This window comes from Natator depressus, chromosome 18, assembly GCF_965152275.1.
Source record: "Natator depressus isolate rNatDep1 chromosome 18, rNatDep2.hap1, whole genome shotgun sequence".
NCBI lineage: Eukaryota > Metazoa > Chordata > Testudines > Cheloniidae > Natator > Natator depressus.
In genome coordinates, this window is record NC_134251.1 from 8,774,356 (window position 1) to 8,794,118 (window position 19,763).

The window sequence follows — 19,763 nt, forward strand, 5'->3', positions numbered from 1 at the left end:
AAAGTTGACCTAGACAACTCCTTACACTTTAACATGTTTGTTAGCATTTATCTTACCATAATATCATCCTCTTACATACATATAGATCCTGATCCTGTACATGCATTTTCATATGTGTAAATTTTGCTTATATGAGTACTCTCATCGACTTCAGTGGAATTATTTCATGTGAAAACATTACACATGCAGGATATCTTTACAATATAGATGCCATGCGTGAAATCTTGGCCCCATTGAAGTCAATTGCAAAGCTCCCACAAACTTCACTGTGGCCAGCATTTCACCCTGTATATTTAGACAAAGAGCTATGTATTATACGGAATTTTCCGACCAACTCAAAATAAATTGCGTGCAATCTAACCTTTTTGCAATGCAGTTTCCCATCTGGATGAGAGGTTTGCCCCAAATCTTAAAACTTCAGGCCAGGAAATGGAATTCAGCTTAAATGTAGAGACTCTCATGTTTGCAAATACCCCCAAGGAAGGGCAAGGATTGGGGCTTCACCCTGTGTCGTGGATTCCAGTTTGGTCATTTGTGGTGATGCGGGGGGCTCGGGTGGGTTAGTTATGCTTCTTGAGGGCCCAATTCTGTATCCCGTGTGCAACCAAAGCCCCTACTGAAGTCGATGAAAGTTTTGGGAGCACAAGGAATGCAGGATTGGGCCCAGAACCATAATCCTTTTAAATCAGACCCTGAAACTTGCATATTACTAGGCCCTGTTCCTGCTCCTTTTGAAGTCAGTTTACAGAACTTCCAGTGATTTCAGTGTGGGCAGCATCAGGCCCCTAAAGTCTCTCAACCCCAAGGTCCAGGAGTCCAATTCTGCAAGGTGTTGAGCACCTCCCATGAGGTTCTGAGTACTCCCAGTTCCCAGTGAAGTCACTGCAGGATTGGGCTCTTAACCTAACAAGTGAATATAGGATAGTTATTCTTCTGGGGGTTGAGTCTAGTGGGATTTACACACAGCAGCTGGGACTAGGAGCTAGTCCTTCTGGGCTTTCCATTAGCACTGCTGCTAATTGCTGTTTGCCATCTTCCTCAGACTTTTGTTTCTCTACCTTTCCAGCTAAGCGGAGATTGGCTTTTAGTGTTAGAATTTAGTCTGGGACAGACCCTCTGGTGGTGTAAATCAGCTCCATTGATTTCAAAAGAGCTCCACTGATTTACACCAGCTGCAGATCATGGGCCTGATCTTGCTGGAGCAAAATTCCCCTTGAAGTCATTTGGAATTTGGCCTTGGGAAAGACTGCGGAATTGGGCCCTTGATTGGGGTGCGTTCTAACGTGCGTCTTTAGTCTTCTCATCACGTGCGAGGAGAAACCTCCCACTCCAATGGCTGTGACAGTAAGACGACTTGCTCAGCTTGGAAACGGTTTATGTTTTGGTTTGCTCCTGATCTCACTGAAGTCAACAGGCCCAATCTGGCAGATAGGGAGGTGGGGAGAGTTTTGCCCGAGTCACAGCTCTGGGGTCAGGCTCCAAGGCCTTTTTGGTAATGCTTGAAAATGCTGCTTGAGCTGAGATGCTGGGGCTGCTAAGTGACTCTGGGAACCCTACAGAAATCCCCAGGCCTTGATACTAATGCCGAGGGTTTTTTATAATCAGTACCGGTGATATTACAATGAATACCAAATCATTGTACCTAACGCTAATGCTGCTGTTTCAGTGCCCACTGGCATTTCCCACAGCTGAAAAGGCAAGTAAACAAAGTCAGAGGGTGAAATCTTGACCCCACTGAAGTCAATGGGAGTTTTGCTGTTCACTTTGGTGGAGTCAGGATATTGCCCTGGTTGTTGGGAAGGGATGAATGATCCGGAGGCTTCTTTGAAAGGTCCAGACCTTTAGCCCCAAATTCCTTCCTCTGTCAAGCCCTTCTCCTCCTCCCTGCAGCTCAGAGCTGATCCTGAGAGAACCCACCATGAGTGAGCACCAGGTGTTCAGAGTCTAGTTGAATCAGTCCTTTATATAAGTTCTGTAATAAATGACTGACCCAGCTAAAGGCATCTGTACTCTGCATCAGAGACGACGTCTGTCTCTGGCTTGAAAATGGCTTTCAACTGTGTCTATTTTCAATTAAAAAAAAAAAATCCCAGTGCAGTTATTTATTTTAAAAAATGGGTGTGATCGAATTCCAGTTGTGCTTGTTTTGAGCATGAATACGCTGTGCCAGATTCCAGTCTCAGTTACACCAGTGCAAATCTGAAGTAACTCGCTCCAGATTTCTGAGGTTGTAAGCGAGAGTAGAACTGGGCTGTGTGAGGAGTGAAAATCCAAACTGTTATTGCTAGATGGATGTCTCTGATGTCCCGTTACAAATCAAGCTCTAGCGTGAAAGCAAATTAATTTCAAGAGCATTCCTGAAGGTGGTTTGGATTGTACTCCCAACTCTCTTGAAAGCGGCTGTCAGCGTGGCACAGACGAGAGGGGGCTGTAACTTCAGTAGGGACGGCCTGATGAGAAATGCTTCCACAGGGTGCAACTCTGTGAGCTTCCTGCTGAGCCAGGTGCTTTGTGGAGACACAATAGGGTAATTGATGTATTGTTAGTGAGCAAGCCCTGGATTAAGGATTCAGGAGGAAAGGAATTTGCTTGGAGTGGTCAGTGGAGTCGCAGCTCTGGAATATGGGGGATAATAATACTTACCCTCCTTTGCAAAGTGCTTTGCGATTTGGGCATCTAATTCCCCTGTGCTCCTTTGACAATCCCAGCCAACCTCAAAATGTAGCGCCGGCTTCATTCTTCACTTTGCAGCAGTGAGGGTTTGAATTGTTCCTCGGGAAAACGAGTCTCTCTGGTCAAGGTAAAAACACAAGAGGAAGTTAGCCCTGATTCGGGTCTATATGTGTCAGCTAGGCCTTTGCCACGCTACAGCTGAAACGATGCTAGCAGCTGTGTTTAAAAATGCCTGTTGCTTCCCAGTGCAGAAACCTATAAAGCTACATAAAGAGGTTTAGGGTTTTGCACCATGCTACAGACTAAACCCCTCTATAAAGGCTCTGTAGCATGCATTTCACGCATCCCTGCCCGCATCGTTAGTGCACCCTGATGCTACCAAACCCGGCTCCCAACCTCCGCTGTTGCTAGCATGGTGTTTGAGGCAGTAACGAGTACATTTCCTATGTTTCAAACACAGGGTCTCTCCTCACTTCCACTGAAGTCAGTGGTAGCAAGATTACCACAATAGTTAGGTAGGACAACCGAGCTCTCTTAATGGAACACGTGTCGGAAGAAGAAAAAATCTCAGAGATGGGAGGGGAGAAAAGAAAATATTTTTCTGTCACAGGTTGATACAATTTACCGACTTTGATCATATTTAGTTTGAAGAAAATTAGAAATTAAGGTGAATTATGAATGGTTTGTGTTAACCACCAATTGTATATGGCACACCTCACACTCTGGTAAGCAGTTACTTGTGCCTTTTCCACCATCTGCCTATTGGAGTCTGATCCAAAGCCTATCCAGGTCAATGGAAGTTTTTCCAATGACTTCAGTGGGCTTCGGAGCTGGTTTTGCAGATGCATGAAGCTAGTTTATCAAGTGCTCAGCGGATGCAATGCGGGGCCAGGTTTTCAAAAGAGCCACTCAATGTATTGAACTCTTCTGAAAATCTGGCCAAATTGTGAGTCTGAGCTTTTTCTTCAAATTCTACCTAGAATACACCATTTTCCTCCATATCTGTTTTATTGCTATGAACTTCCCAAGCTCATGTGAGTGGGAATGAATATGTCAAGGAAACTTGAAGAGGGATAACACTTAGACTCTTCTGGGTTCCAAAGGATGCAACCAACCAGCCCCAAAGTGAGAAACGACACAACACCCATCCTGTTTCAAAGATTATTTTTTTGGGTTCATTTTTTTTAAAAGAAATAGACCTTCCTCAAGTTAGATATTTTTTTTACATTTCCTTCCAATCCTCCGCAGCTCAGTAGAGCAAGACCAAAGCTCCCAGCTCAAATTGGATTTCTGTGCTGGGTTAAGCACTTGTCTGTCTTGCTACCCCTACGAGTTATTTCAAGACATTTCATGTATAACCCCCTCCCCTGTCTATTTCATTGTGACATTTATCAAGTTAATTGGGGGCTTGCAAAAACAAGTGTGGGATCAGAAAGAATTGGTCTCTTAAAAACTTTTGCAGTTTGCATTTTTCTGCAACGGAGTTCAAAAAGAAAAAAATTAACTACGTTTTAGTGAAAAGCAGATTCTTTTAAATTAAAAAATGAAAATTTTCAAGTAAATTCCACTGGTTTTAATTTTTGTTTAAAGTATTAGAAAACTTTTCAGTTTTGTCAGCTTTCATTTAAAAATGTTGTTTGCTCAGAATGGTGTGAAACTTGCCCTTGCTTTGTCTGGGTAAGTAAATGAATATTATTTGACTTGGGATTTTTTAAAGTCCAGCTCTCTGTAATCACCAAGAAGCTCTGCTGAATAAAGTTCCTTATTTAAGAGGAGCGATACTCTTGAGCTTTCTGAAGCATATATGTGTTTCTTCCAATTGTTAACGGGCTAGATTTTCAAAGAAGTTTGCTTCTGTTTAGGTACCGAAGTAAGTGATCAGATTTTCAAACAGCTCAGTGTATTGGATTTGGAGCTCTTTCACAAATCTGGCCATAAATGTCACAAGGGGACTCAATGCAATCTGCTGGGTTCTGAGCACTTGTAAATCTGGTACTGGGCTCCTTGGAAAGATCCCTCCCTAGGAGGAGAGTGTGGGTAACTTTTCCTATATATAAAAATGACTGAAGAATATAGTGGGTCAGTGACCTGGAATGGCTAATCAATTGCGGGAACAGAACAGAATTTTTTTTAAAATAGTGCCCTTGCTAGAAAGTCCTTCCTATAACTAGGTGATAATCAGCTCAGGGCTTGGGCTGATTGGTTCTGTTTTGTGAAGAGTCTGATGCTTTTGAAAGGACTCATGAGAATAATCCCATTCAAATCAATGTGAACGCAGATGTTTGGGTGAGTAAGGGTTTGCAGGAGCGGGCCCCTTATATTTTAACATGTGCTTGCTAAAGAATACATTTAAGCTGTTGCCAGCCATGGGATCGGGCCCTTTGTGGTGCTCTGAGCTGCGGAGCAGACTTGACGCTCACTGAAGGCAGCGGGAACTGAGTGCACTCAGCCCCTGGCATGATTGGACCTCCCCATGGACAGAGTCTTCATTAAGTAATGTTTATAAAGCCCGGGTGTTGGTTAGGCACCCAGAACCCCAGGATGCCATGTGTGTGTCCGTGTCCGTGTGTGGCCTTATTCACAACTTGTCTGTGTCCCTGTTTTTATATATTTGGCAAAATCACAAGAGTCTGAATAAGATAAACAGATATAAATAGATTTTTATTGTAAACTGTTCTGCAAATGGTACCTCCGCCCACCTGCTAGGTTGTCTGATATTTTGGTGTAAAATTCCCTTTGGAAAAAGAGGGTAAAATCTTACAAGATCTTTTCATTTTCCACAAGTGTTTGATTTCCAGATGGCTTGGAACAGCTGCAGGCTGGGAGGTGGGAATGCAGCCTCGGCGGTCATTCCACTGGTCACCCCTCAGCTGATGTTAGGGCCCTCGTTGTCTCATATGCTTCCATGGGTGGAAGGGATGCTGCTGGGGGAGGGGAGAATTGCCTCCTTGGCACTGCCCCCCTGCTTTCTTGAGGGCCCTGCAGGGATCTCAGGGATTTAGGATGGGAGGGGAGGAGATGCTCTCTGAGGCACTGAGTATCTGGGCTTAAGTTACTGGTGCTTGAAGCACAGTTAGTTTGGGCTCCATGCCCATAACCCTTCAGCGAGGGGAATACTGCAAAGGGGCAGGGTGCTTGGAAGTTGCCAGCCTGGCTCCTGAGGGTGCTGCCAGGGAGGTCAGAGGAGCAGCATGGAGCTGTGGGTGGGGTGGTCCCACATTGTTATGGCACCACCTGGCTGCGACTCCCTGAGGAGCTGGATAACATGGTGTCCATATCTGCCAGAGAGGTTTGGATGTGAAACATTCCCTGTGCCCAGGGCTTTGTCTCTGCAGCGTGTGCAGCTCACGCTAGCCTGGGGAGCAGAAGACAGGTCCTGCTTCTCTCAGCTCCATGCAGAGTTTTGGGCCCAGACCAGACTAGGATCCTCCCAGATTGTCTTACCCAGGCAGACTTGCCTGAGTAATTCAGCTCTTGCTTTCTGGGTATGCTGGTGTGATGCGAGTGTCTAGCCCTGGTGGACTCACATGTACCCAACCCGCTCTCCAGAGCACGCCCAAGGCTTCAGCACCCATCTGCAGGCATGCCGAGTCCCATCTACAGCATGCTGCAAAATGGGATCGTGCTTCAGCTGGCTCAGAGGGCGAATGTGCTGTAACATGCTCCCTTGATGTGGATGTGTCTGTAGATGGGACCTAAACTGCATTAACCCACTGACTGAGAGGCCAGTTTTCAAACCTGAGCGTTCAGAACTGCTCTTAGATGCCAAGGTGAGCACTTGGGCAATTGAGTCCCGACGTGATCCCTGAAATACAGAAGGAGGTGCCCCCGGTTCACTGCCAGCAGTTGAATATTGCACATCCCATGTGAATGTTAAATGCTGAATTTAGGATAGTAGGGATGAGTTAGTGGCTAGAGCAGGAAACCAGGAGTCAGGAATTCCAGTTCTGCCATTGGCCCAGCTTTTGGGTATATCTGTTAGGCCTTAAAAGTGTTAGTGCAAGAGTGTACGTGCACAGATCTCCACATTTGCATGTGCCCAGCAGTTCATGCACACTTCCAAAAACGTTGACCGTATGGCTTTCTGCCTCAGTTTCCCCATCTGTATAATGAATTTCATGGGGATTGTGAGACTGGGCTAACCAGTGTAACTTATGAGCTCCTCCAGTGAAAGCTGCTGTAATACCATTGTTCACTGAGATCTAGTAAAATGTCTTTGTCTTACAAAGGTGCTCCAGCCAACATTTTGAAAAAAGGCCGTAGACTTTAGGTGCATTGGTTTTGGATGCCAGTTTGAGACACCTGGAGCCTGATTTTCAGAGATGCCAAGTCCCCGCATTTCCCACTGACTTCAACTGGAGTGATGGGTGCTCAGCAACTCTGGTAATTGGGCTCAAGTTTGGCATCCAAAATCACCTCTGAAAATTTCCCCCTCACTCACCCTCAACCCATCTGTAATCAGCTAGTGTTTTATTGCCTCAGAGTCATTCTCCATAAAATATATTAAATGCATGTTTAGGAGTCTTCACTGAAATGGTCTCTGTTTGCCATGGAGAATTCAAATGTGCAAGCTTCAGATTCACCTTCTGTATTTTCTTGTGGGGAAGGGAAACACCGGTGAACAAACACTCGCCATTGTCAGACACAAAAGGGAAGCAAACATGAGGGCAGAAAGTTAATGGACAAAAATTCCAAGAAAAGTTTGCTCTATTTCTAGCTCCCACCTCCATTCAGATTTGTTTGGTTATAACTTTGCCGCTCTCCTTGCCTTTGGGCTGATCTTTAAGGTGCTTCATCTCTGAGGTGGTTTGATCCTATCTTTGTCAGCTGGAAAGTGTGAGTGATCTCGGTTCAGCCGCATGTGCGCAGGAAGGGCTGGAGGGTCAGAGATACACTCTCCCTAACCCCTGTAAATTCTGATCGGGAATTTGGAGGTAGGAACACCCCACATGTGCGACCGCATTACAGCTGGGACTCAAATTCCCCATGAGTCTATGCGATAATAATAGCAATGACTCACCTGTCGTGCCATTCTTCCCTTTGGCCACCTGGTTCTTTCCCAGATGTACTCCTCTTTAGTCTCTGTATCGGTGCCGTTCTCACTCTGTGCTGATTGAAATGGCCCTGGAAGTTTTATTGATCTAATTAGCCTCACACAAAGGGTCTCTTGAGCCCTACAAAGTGCTCAGTTCAGACAGTTGGGGTTGGGCTGCTGGACGAAAAGTGGCAATGTCGTTATGGGACAATCAGGAGCGAAAGCTGCTTTTGGTCCTTTCATCATGAGAACGCAGCTGCGATTGTGCCGAGTGGCTGCTGGACTCTTTAGGCCAGGATGCGCTGGGATCAGACGCCTGCTTGTTGGATTGCTCTTTCCCCTGTGACTCTCTGGGAAAGGATTAGGGAGTTGGGTTGTAATTGAGTAAATGTGGTTTTATCTGATTTCAGCACACGGTGCCAGGTTAACTGACCCTGGCTTCCGGCCTGTTTGGTAGATTGGGGGTGAAATACAGTGGATACCAGATGTATTGCTTAATACAGCATTTTCCTGCTTGAAAGACACTCCTTGGCATTCTTCTCCATTACGGGCTCACATCTGATCCCGCAGGGAGTGGCCTGCCCCTATGGATTTCGGTGGAGTCGCGCATTTGCAACCGAATGAGTGAGGTCAGAGTCTGGCCCCAAAAGGAGAAGAAATGTGCTGGATTTGGGGGTCTGCATTGCCGTAGCGACTGCAAAGGACGGAGAACGGTCCAAGGGGGAAGTGGAGATTGCGGTGCCCTGAAGTGAGGGAGGAGGGGGAACCTTCACAATCCCTGAGAGCTTTGCTGGAACCGAGCTGAACTTTCTGCTTGAAAAAGGTTTGCCTCGGAGGAAAAAATGTGGCCCTGTGTGGAGAGGAGAAAGAATCCCTGTGTGCGCCGTCTCGCTCTCTGGCAGACCGGGGGTCAGCGCTGCTAGGAACACGCTTGTTTCTTCAGGGGCTGGAACGTGTAATTTAGCTTGTCACGGAGGAATGCGGTCAATGTCTTTATTTAATAAGAAGATTGTTAACCTGCCGCGGTGCCTCATCTTCCTTCCTCTCCACCCCTCCAGGCCCAGGGTAAGAAGGAACACGGCGCTTTTGTCTCTCAGCCCGTGGCTGCCGTCGGATGAGAGGGTTTAGTGGCAGCTCTGTTCGCATGACTGGCTTGAGCTATACCAGATGCAGACATGCCACAATTACATGTTGGGCTGGTTTTCAGCCCCAGCTCTAGTCCCTAACTCCCGCAAGTAGGATATTTTCCTACCCATTTGAGTCAGCCCCAGTGCTCCCTAGAAGCTTGGGACGGGGGCCTCAACTGCATGCCTAGCAAATTAAAACACCATGTGAACATGGCCCGTTAAAGGGCTAAGGGTTTGATGCTCTCGTCAGTGAATCAATGGGATCTGAGGGTGCTTTGCACCATGCAGAATTGGGCCCTTCATCTGGGCAAGGAAATCTCCTGTAGAGAATCCCCCCTGCTGGCTGAGTAGGCCTTTCCAAATGAGACCGTTTGCTGCGCTGTTAGGGGCCCCGGGTGGAGAATGCATCCCTCCCTGTACAGGGAAGGACTGGACTTCAACACATGCTAAAGTGCTTCCCTGAGTGTGGGCTGGGGGGGCTGTGCACTGGCTCAGCAGGAGTACTGCTCGTCTTTCACACGGTCCCTGAGTGAGGCCGGAGCCCAGGTGCCGTGGAATTATCCTGGGCACCCCTGGTGATGGAGCTGTGATGACGGACAGCAGAAGTATCATTTCACGGAACCCTGCCCTTCCCCAGGCCTCAAGTGCTGACAGAGCTCGCTGCCTCACTGCAGGGCAGGCTGGGACTGGCCTCTGGGCGCAGAGAAGCCTGAGAAGCCTTCTGTGGAAAGAAGGAATCGCTTTTCTCTTTGGAATATCTAAACAAGTGCCATGCCAACCCCAGAGGAAATATTAACGCCCCCTCGGGGAACTCCGTGCTGCTCTTTGGGTCTCCACGAGCCCTGATTCTGCAATCAGATCTGCACAGGCAGGTCTGTAAGCCTGTGTAGAACTCCTCCCCCCAGCCGATAAATATCTTAAAGGTTAACGATGCTGCTGTGCAATTCGCATTGTTTTTTAAAAGCAATTATTTGTGGCCTAATTGTGCACTCTTTCAAGGAGCTGGAAAAGTTCCCATTGACTTTAATGGGAGCAGGATCAGGCCCCCCACGATTCAGTTTGGGAGAAATGTAGAACCCGAGGTTGAGCCGGCGAAGGGATTTAGCCACTCAACTCTTCTTAAATTTCAGTGGAAGCTGTGAGAAGGCTAGATCCCCGACGCAGCTCACCTGGAGCCTGCAAACTCTTACTCACGTGAGGAGCTCCATTGACAACTCTGGAATAATGCATGTCGATGAAGGCTGCTGGTGTGAGTGAGGCTTGTAGAGACAGGCCTGCTTTGTAAGCATCACTTATCAGCGCAATAAGAAAATGATGATTTTTTCTTACATCATGGCTAGTAAATAAATGAAACTCTTCATAAATTGCAGCCTAAGGGCTGGTTGCCCAAGGTGCTGAGCACCCCTTCAGAGGAGCTGAGAGATGACAGCATTCAGACTGCCCACTGCTTGATGTCTTTGGATCAAGACTGGGTGCCTTTCTGGGAGATAAACTTGAGTCAAGTTATTGGGCTCAGTGCAGCAGTAACTGGGTGAAAGCCTATGGCTTATGTTATACAGGAGGCCAGATCAGATGATCTAAGGGTCCCTTAAAATGTATGGTTTCAGAGTAGCAGCCGTGTTAGTCTGTATTCGCAAAAAGAAAAGGAGTACTTGTGGCACCTTAGAGACTAACAAATTTATTTGAGCATAAGCTTTCGTGAGCTACAGCTCACTTCATTGGATGCATGAAGTGTATGAATGTATGAATCCGTGAGTCACAGGAGCTGCTAAATAAGACTATTGTATTTTACAGAAAACATCTGGGGACTCTCTAATCTGGTACATTTCACCCTGCAGAGTTGCATACAGATTATCTGAATGACAAGAGGAGGGACAGAGGGTTGGGACTCTCTTATCCAGAGCCTCCTCTGACACAGGGCTGTAATTTTTTGTGTGTTTCCAGCAAATATGCTTCCAGCAAACCTTTTAGGGTTGGATCCATGTAAATCAGTGGGATTCTTTCCATTGGCTTCTATGTGGGTTTTGGATCAGGCACTGGATAAATAAATAGACGGAAATAACAAATCAAATGCTTTTAACTAGTATTTTAAGTAGTCCAAATGTCTGACTCCAGCCACAACTCCATCCAAAGAAGGAAAAAAAATCTCTTATTTCCATGGAGCCTGCTTTTCACCAGTGATCGGGGTATTAATAGCTGGCACTTTGATCCAGGCCTCTCTCTCCATATATTCTGTGTTTCTGGCCTAGAAGGAAACATATGTCTGGTGGCAAGTAATATTTGACGCTGATCAGTGTAGCAGGGTAATTTTATACCTCCACTCTCAAGAAATTCTCCAATCCACAGACTGAGTCCCAGTCCTTGTGGTTAATGCAAATCGAAAACCTCACCCCACTCGTCACTAAATTTGAATGGGTCCATAAAAGCAAATTATATAGATTGGGCATTTCCCTGGCTTCCTTGCATGCAGCCTGAGGTTTCCTGACCCCACTACCTGGTGTTGCCCTGCAGTGACACCTGCTGGAGACGTCTGGAAATGAAGCTCTCTAGTTCTCTGATTGCTAAGGAAACCTGGAGCTTATATGGAGGAGGTTCAAGAGTGTGATTTCGGAGTCCCTAGCTTGTGCCTTTAGTTCTTTCCGTCGAGTAAACTGGTTGCATCTTGTTTCTGAGCTAATGGAAGAAGCCATGGAAAGAGGGTTTGTTAACGGTGACTGTGGTTTGTCTTTTAATGGAGGTAGCAGGAACTGGGGACAGTTCTCTCTCCCCGCACCTCTCCAGTCTAAATACACATTTTACAACTTTCAACCCCTCTGGAGTGGGGAGGAGACAAACTCTGCTCCCCTGATGGGGCAACTGGGAAGAACCTCTGGGAATGGAAACGCCTGGAGTTTCTTAGCCTGCATGCAAGGAAACCCGATTCTCCCGATTCACTAATTCACTGTGATTTCTGATCTAAAGAGGATGAATTCCTGGTCCTGATGCTGCAGCTATCAGAGGCCTGTGCTGTCGGTGTATGTGGCCCTAGGCCGTAATAAGAAGCATTCGCAGCTCTGAAGGACAGTTACACTAAGCTCTGGCCTGCTTCTTAGGTGCTGCCAACCTCCTGCAGGGCTGCTTTTAGCACCAGAAGTCAGAGCGGTTTCTTCACTTCTAACTTCTGAGCCCTCTGCTCCCTGGCAACGAATGACCATGGGTGATTTCCTCGTTGGCCCTGAATATAAAACACACAGAATGATGCACTGCACACTTACCCCAACTGAGAGCTGCAGGAGGGGTCAGAGAAGTGGCCTGACTAGCCCCAGAGGGAGGGGAGTGAAACAGTCACGGGATAATTTAATATTGCCCAGCAGCTGGAGACCACAGAGAGCGGCGAAGGGATGTTGTCATGAATATTAACTAGGAAGAAGGCTGGGGTGGGAGGGAGGTTTGTAATGCAAGTGCTTAGACTCTAGACCAAGCCCCAGAGAGCAGCTCAACCTCTTACTGTGATGCTTTTTCTTATTATTATTCGGGCACATTGTGAGCAGCGATGGAAGGATTAAGATCGCTGCTGGCACAGGTAGGCATCAGCTGCTGGCCCTGAGTCGGTCTGCGATTAAACGGGCAGAGGGTTATGGTGGGATGAGGCAATGGAATAGGCCTCTCCTGCAGGTCCCTTTCTCAACCCAAAAGCGAAGGGTTCTCGGGGCACAGGGGCGCCCTGCTCGGTGGTTTACAGGAGAGATGCTCATCTCCCCAGCTCTGCTGCTGTCACTGCTGCCAAGAGAGGGACTCAGCCCTGAAAGCTTTGGGCCCATTCGGATCTCGACTTGATGGTTCAGGCCCATCTGTACCTACTGGGCTTTCCTCTGGTTCCTTCCACCTGGATTTCAAGGCAGTTTTGTAACCCAAATGAATAAGCCCTCCAAAGACTATGGTGAGGTGTTCTTATCTCCCTTTTACTCTGTGTGTAAACTGAGGCATAGCGCCCGGTGAATTGGTTACCCCACAGCATGTTGGTGGCAGAGCTGGGAACAGATCTGTGGTCTCCTAACTCTAAGATGTTTGCTCTCACCAGTGGGCTGTGCTCCCTCTGGGGTGTAAGTGACTTCTTTTTCTGGATAAAAGCGCGTGGTGCAAGGTAACACATGTAACCAGGGACCGGTGACTGTGAATTCAAGCCCTTCCAGAAAGGTGTGGTTTGGCCCAACGCCTTCAGTGCAGGGTTCAGGTGATAACTGACCTCAGTCCCTTCCCCCAGTCCCCCAGGAGAAACTTGGTGGGAGGTTCTGTTCCTGCAGGATGTCTTAGCTCTGATGTGTTGAGCTCCCTCCTGCACCCATTTCTGCTCCAGCTGGTTAGGGGTGCCAGCGAGCTCTGGTGTGCAAACGGGGCCAGGTCTGCAAGTGCTCAGATCTCTCCACTGCGTGAGGGGCCATGCCTGCTGGCACTGGTTGCTCGGCCAGTTCTCATGGCAATGTGTGGAGCGTGTATGCAGCCAGAGAGGTGATGCACTAGATACAAACCCCCATCTTCCCTAGGAGATGGTTGAATCTCTGCTTTCCCTACTCAGCTCGCCAGGGTCTACCAAGGTGTTTCTGGCCTCCTCCCAGACTGCCAGCTGCTGAGAGAAGGGGCATCCTGTCATCCCAACCCGTTCTGTGCCACCCAGGTCCACACTGCGCAGTGTGGGACCTGCTCATGCGTAACGAGTCCCTGTGCCCACAGCAGGAGAATAATGATGGAGAGCATTAAAAGCTCGGGGAAGGGGAAGGTGGGGGCGGATGCAGGAGCAAGGAAACAGGAAATAAAGGGGCAAATCTCGGTCCCTTGTTGCTATTTTCTGTGTGGCTTGTAAGTTCCTCAGGGCAGAGCAGCCCTGGGCCTTATCTGCCATGCTCGAGAAATGATCCGTTGTCATACTGAGGCATACACATGACACTTTATACTGTTTCCGTGGCCATGGGGGCGCCGTCACCAACCCCCTGGGCGCCGGGCTCTGCTGCAGTCTCCATAGCAGGACGACGCTAGGGCTGTGCCAGGTACCACATGCCCCTCGGTGAGGATGCACCAGGTGCCAGGGGGAGGGAGAGATTGTTGGAGGGGGTTTGGCCTCTCCGCTAGCAGGTCTATCTGTGGAGCAGACCGCGCTGGAGCGGGGCGAGTGCCTTTTCAGGACAGTAGGTGATGGGAGTGGTGCTCGGCTTCCATTGCTGTGATCCATCCTATCCTCCACCACACATTGCGGCACCTGGGTTTGGTCCCCCATAAAGCCCAAGGGAATGATTCACCCAGGTCTCCTCCCATCAGGAGCAACCCCCAGCATCTGCCCTGCCGTTCGCTCCCGTCCCTCTAACCTGGCTTGTGATGGATAAATGCCTGGCTCGCAGAGAGGCCAGTACTGCAGAGGAAGGATGGACCAGACTCCAGCACTTACAGCATCATATAGGGCCTGATTTATAGGGCACATCTGGGTGGGATGGGCGAGTGCTCACTGTCTGGTCCCTAGTCTGAGGCAGGGCCCACAGGAACCTAGGCAAACGGGTATTACCTCGCTCCTTCCTCCCAGGGGGTTTGTGGGGCTTAGTGCAGGAAGGATCCTAGGGTGCTTTGAGATTTGAGGGAGGGGATGGGGCTCGCTTTCTCACCTGCTCAAGCTTTGCTCTTTGGATTCTAGTTCTAGGATTTCGGTGGAGCTGGCCATGATGTTACGGTTCCTGGTGGCTGCCCTCTTCCCAGCTGTGATCCTGGCTGCGCCACCTCCCATTAACAAACTGGCCCTTTTCCCAGACAAGAGCGCGTGGTGTGAGGCAAAGAACATCACCCAGATCGTGGGGCACAGCGGCTGTGAGTCGAAGTCCATCCAGAACAGGTACGGGGGGAGCAGGCTGAAATGCAGCCCAGGGCTTCTCAAGATGCAACTTGTTTCCTTTACTATTCAGGTTACTTTGCCTGATGCAGACTCCCTGCTAAGGGAGAAGATGTTGAGTCAATTTCAGGATCAGAGCCCTAGTTGGCACCATCTGGATTTAGCAACACGGGGCTGTAGTAGGGAGTTGGGTGGTTGGGTGGCAGAGCCAGAACTAGGAGGAGGTTCCTAGAACAGGTTGTTACCACTCTCCAAGCTGGAGTCAGAGGGAGACACTGACAGAAATGTGCACTCAAGCCCTCATTTCCCCCTTAAAAGACTTAAAGCGCAGTGTGACTGACTCTCTTGCAAGTTACTTCAAGCTGCAGTGACCCTGGTGATGTCCTCTCCTGGAAGAGTCCAGGAACAATGCCACAGCTCCTGGGTCCTGCTCTGGTCACTGACAGCAGGATACCGTAACGAACTGGCTTTTGTGTGCACACCACTGCCCTCTACTGGATGGATTCGGAACTGCTCAGCTGTGTCATAGGCCCTGTAGTGCACTTGGTTTTTCCCAAGTGGCAAGCTGGGCTCTTGATGCATGAGAATCTGAGTTCTCCCCCTCGACATCCCAAGTGGCTGTGGGGTGTGCACAGTGTTTATGGCAATGCAGCTTTATCTTGTTCAGCTGGGTCACGCTTTGAGTCACTCCTTGAGCCCAGGGGTCACACATGCAGGCCGTATGTGTCCCAGCATAGGAAAGCCAAGGCAAGGACTCCTCCTTCCTCTCCCCACCACTTCCATCCAAGTCCTTCAGTCCTACCTCTGCTTCTCTGGCCCATCGGATGCTGGCTCTCTGTAGGGCATACGGGGAGCTTTTTGTGGGGAGGAGGAGAAGGGTGCTGCATTGAGACGCTACCTGCTTCATCACTGCATGAGGCAGCTGGAGCTGCTCTGGTTGTGGGGCTGAGTGGCTGCAGAGAGAAGCCCTGGCTCTTTCCCCATTGTGACAGCTCTCTAGCCACCTATCTCCAGCCTGTCCCGGTAGAAGACCATGATCTTGCTACCTCCCTCGCCTCCGGCAAGCACCGCCTGCTACCAGAGCCCTAGGCAGGGAGCGTCTCGTGCCTGGTTTGCATCAAGCTCCCAGTCCCATCTAATGCTCTGCTACATGGGCTTTACTCCTGCCTTTTCTTCACAGGGCCTGCTTGGGACAGTGCTTCAGCTACAGCGTCCCCAACACCTTCCCTCAGTCTACGGAGTCCCTGGTGCACTGTGACTCCTGCATGCCCGCGCAGTCCATGTGGGAAATCGTGAGTAACCCCTCCTGTTCTAAGGCCCTCTTAGTACCTGGGGATGGCTGGCTTTGCCGTTCGGGTGCAGGCCCGGGAATTGAGAGATCCGGATTTTAGTCCTGCCTGCTCTGTGCCTCAGTTTCCCCACCGGTGCCATGGGCATGGGGTGATTTGTTGGCGTCTCTCAAGTGCCCTGTGATCCTTAGATGGAAAGTGCTAGTCCAGGCAAGTCTATTGTTATGAATAATAAATACATAAACGCTTGCTGAGCCATCCCTCCATCCCGTGACTCCATGCATTATTCATTTCTGCTGTCACGCCCACATGCCCTCTCTTCTGATCCCTCCCTTTGTCTCCGTCTCCCACTCGTGGCTTTGTGCCTTCTTCCATGCCTGAAACAGTCTCCCACATCTCATCTGCCAATCACCCACCAATCTCCTCGCCAGCAACGTCTCTGTGCCCTCGCACGCCCCAGGTGTCGCCCCATTAATCCGAGTGAGCCTGGGACCCTGCCTTTGGTGCTGGTTCAGGGATGCCCCCGGTGCTATGTGAATCACTAAATGCATATGTGGGGCTCTAAAGCCAGCTGGTCCTAGGAGTCAGGAGAACTAGGGTCTATTCTGAGCTCTGCTGTTGACTCGCTGGGCGCCTTTGGGGCAGGTGACTTAGGGCAAAACTTTCCAAAGCCACCTCTGATTCTGGATGCCCAGCTAATGGGGGCATTTGCAAGGGCCGGCCAAGTTTCTTATTATTTGATATTTCTATTGCAGTGGTGCCTGGCTGGGGACTCGCTGTGCCAGGTGCTGTACAAATGCAATTCCTCCCCCTTGGCCAACATCAGGGATTGAACCGGGGCCTCCAGAGCTGAGAGTCTCTACAGTAGTGGTCACCAACCAGTTGATCATGATCCCCGGTGGCAGCACAATGTGGCTGCTGCTAAGGCAGACTCCCTGCCTACCCTGGCCCCACACCGGTTCTGGAAGCAGCCATTTCAGCCTCGCAGGCTGGGGGGTGGGGGCAGTGGTCTCCCTCTGTGCACTGCTCCTGCCTGCAAGTACCGCCCCCACAGCTCCCATTGGCCAGGAGAGCTGCAGGGGCGGTGCTTTCAGAGAGGGGCAGCGCATGGAGCCTCATTCCCCCCTCCTCCCTATCCCGGGGCTGAAGGGGTGCAGGAGTGGTGTGGGGCCGGGGTAGGCAGGGAGCCTGCCTTAGCCTCCTGCACCCACCAACGACAGGGAGCCACAGGACGTAAGTGCTGCCCAGCGGGAGGCTGCACCCCAAGCCCCACCCTGAGCCTCCTCCCAGAGCCAGCACCCCATACCCCCTCCTGCACCCCAAGCCCCACCCTGAGCCCCCTCCCAGAGCCAGCACCCCATACCCCCTTCTGCACCCCAAGCCCCACCCTGAACCCCCTCCCAGAGCCAGCACCCTGAACCCCCTGTCCACCCCAACCCCCTGCCCTAGCCCGGAGCCCCCACCTGCATCCTGACTCCCTCCTAGAGCTTGCACCCCTCACCACATCCCGAACTCCAACCCCCTGCCCCAGCCCGGTGAAAGTGAGTGAGGGCGGGGAAGAGCGAGAGATGGGGGGGGGGGATGGAGTGAGCAGGGCAGGGCTTTGGGGAAGGGGCGGGTTAGATCCCGAGTTGCCCTTCGGTTCAAAAAGTGATCTTAGGTGTCAAAAGGTTGGAAACTGCAGCTCCGCAGCTTGAGGCTCGCTGAGCTGTAACAGACGTGCATCCTCTGAACATGGGACGCTGACCAGTGGGTTTGGCAGACTCCTAGGAAATGACGGACCCTGCCCATAAGAGCTTCCAGCCGGACTGGGGCAGAGTGGGCTCCGAGCTGCGTGCCCCGCCCAGCCCTGCAGTGGGCTGGGGGTATGTGTTGGAGGGGAGGGGGACCGTTTCCCGCTCACTCCCCTCCTCTTCCTCTGGTCCAGGTGACGCTGGAGTGCCCGGGCAACGCCGAGATCCCCAGAGTCGACAAGCTGGTGGAGAAGATCCTCCACTGTAGCTGCCAGGCCTGCGGGAAGGAGCCGAGCCACGAGGGGGCGCTGTTCAAAGTCTACCTGAACGCAGAGGAGAACCTGCCCGCCGAGGGCCCCAGCCCCCATCACTACGCGCACCACCAGCAGGAGGCGGAAGAGGCTCCCGTCTCCAACCACCACAGCGAGGAGGGGCGGGGCGGCGAGGAGTGACCCACTCCCTCCAGGACTGTCCTTCCAGCCTGCAGTGCGGACGGGGGGTGGTGCACGGGGGAGGGGGTGGGGCTGCGGGGTGTCTTACCTGTCTACTAACTACCCATCATGCTTTGCTCTTAGCGGCGCTGTGGGGTGGGCAAGAACGTCCGAGGTGCAGACGGGGCTGGGGCTGAGACGTGGGGATGGGAGCGTGGGGGGGATCTGAGCAAACCTACTTGCACATCATAGTGATAATATATTGTGAGGGGGCGGGAGGTTAGGGGCAGCAGCTGGGAGGGGCAGGACGGGACCCCTCAGGGGCTGAGGTTGGCACAGGCTGGCTCTGCAGGGTTTGGAACCGGGCTTTGGAGCCTCTTATGCTTTCTCTTCCTTTACCTCCGTAGTTTTAATGGACTCTTGCTGGGGGACCAGCCTCTCTTTGCTCCACCTCCTGCTGCTTTCCTGGGATGTCTGCGAGGGTGAGCTGTTTCCCACAGCCTCCTGGGAGTGGGGTATCCCTCCAGCCCCCTGGGGGTGTAGGGCAGGGGTGCCCTGCCTCTCTGTTGTCCCTCAGGGGTGGGTGGTGTAGGGAGACTTCAACACTGAGGCCTTGGCTAGGGGATAAGAAGATCTTTCTTTCTCCATACCCAGAGGAATTCGCTGATTGAAACTGCACCCAGCTCTGGGTTCAGGCAAGTCTTGGTTCTTGCTTTGCCCCGAATGTGACTCCAGGAGGGAAATGGGGGCGCCTAAGAAGGGTTTTATCCCCAGTGCTGGTTATCTGCGGGACGGAGATGGTGTGTGCTGGGCATGCTGGGCTTTGAGGGTGGGAGGAGATGCACATGCATGCTGGGGCCTGGGACAGGAATGACATGATGGCCTATCAGGGGCCAGGAGGGCTGGTGGAAGGGAGTGGGGGGGAGGTCTAGGGACTCTGTATTTCTCCAGCACTCCCATGCTCTGTATTCTTTGGATCTTATTGGTCTTGCTCCAGAAAACAGTGTGTTTCCACTTGCTCATGTCCCTGGGTTTATTGATGGACCCTGGCGCTCCCTCCCATTCCTCGTCCTCTGGTGTGGGTCAAGGAGAAGCAGAGCAAGGGGCAAGAGGGACTCTCCTTGCTTGCTGCCTAGTCTGAGTCCACTGCAAACCTGGTGTGCACCCAGCTGAGAAGGAAGAGCTCCCGTGGGGGAAGGCAGGGCCTGCTGGGGAGTGTCAGGGGACCTGGGGGAGGCCAATATTGCTTAGGGGAGAGGAGAATCCAGGCAGCCCTGGCATCTCCACAACTTGGGAAGGGTCAGTGACTGGGAGATATTCAGCCACTCAGAGTCGGAGCTGGATGCTTGCTAGCCTGAGGTGCTGGTTGCTCCCTTCCCAGGGGCCAGCCAGAATTGGGGCTCGAGGCCTAATGTTTTACAAGTGGACCCAGAAACCTTCCTTCCTCTCCCCACCTCACCGCGCAGCCAAACCTCCTGCCATATTTGTGTCTGTTCCCAATGGTTTTGTAAGGAGCTGTTGGGCATGGAGGGGTCTCTCTCTGCTCTGCCTGGCACCTGAGAGAGGGGCCCTTCTGGCTCGCCTGCCTGTAGAGCTCGTGTGCACCTTGCTCTCGCTGATGGGA

The 19,763-nt window shown here is 51.0% G+C and overlaps 1 protein-coding gene across 2 annotated transcripts in view; it reads left to right on the plus strand.

Moving 5' to 3' along the window:
* NBL1 (NBL1, DAN family BMP antagonist) overlaps window positions 1-18,175 on the plus strand; it is a 62,174-nt gene extending 43,999 nt beyond the window's left edge. For both annotated transcript variants that reach the window (XM_074975139.1, XM_074975138.1), the window contains exons 2-4: window positions 14,495-14,689; window positions 15,867-15,978; window positions 17,903-18,175. In XM_074975139.1, the coding sequence (XP_074831240.1) occupies window positions 14,520-14,689; window positions 15,867-15,978; window positions 17,903-18,160 (540 nt within the window). In that variant the 5' untranslated portion in view covers window positions 14,495-14,519 and the 3' untranslated portion in view covers window positions 18,161-18,175. The remainder of the gene's footprint in view (window positions 1-14,494; window positions 14,690-15,866; window positions 15,979-17,902) is intronic.
* Window positions 18,176-19,763: the final 1,588 nt, after the last annotated feature.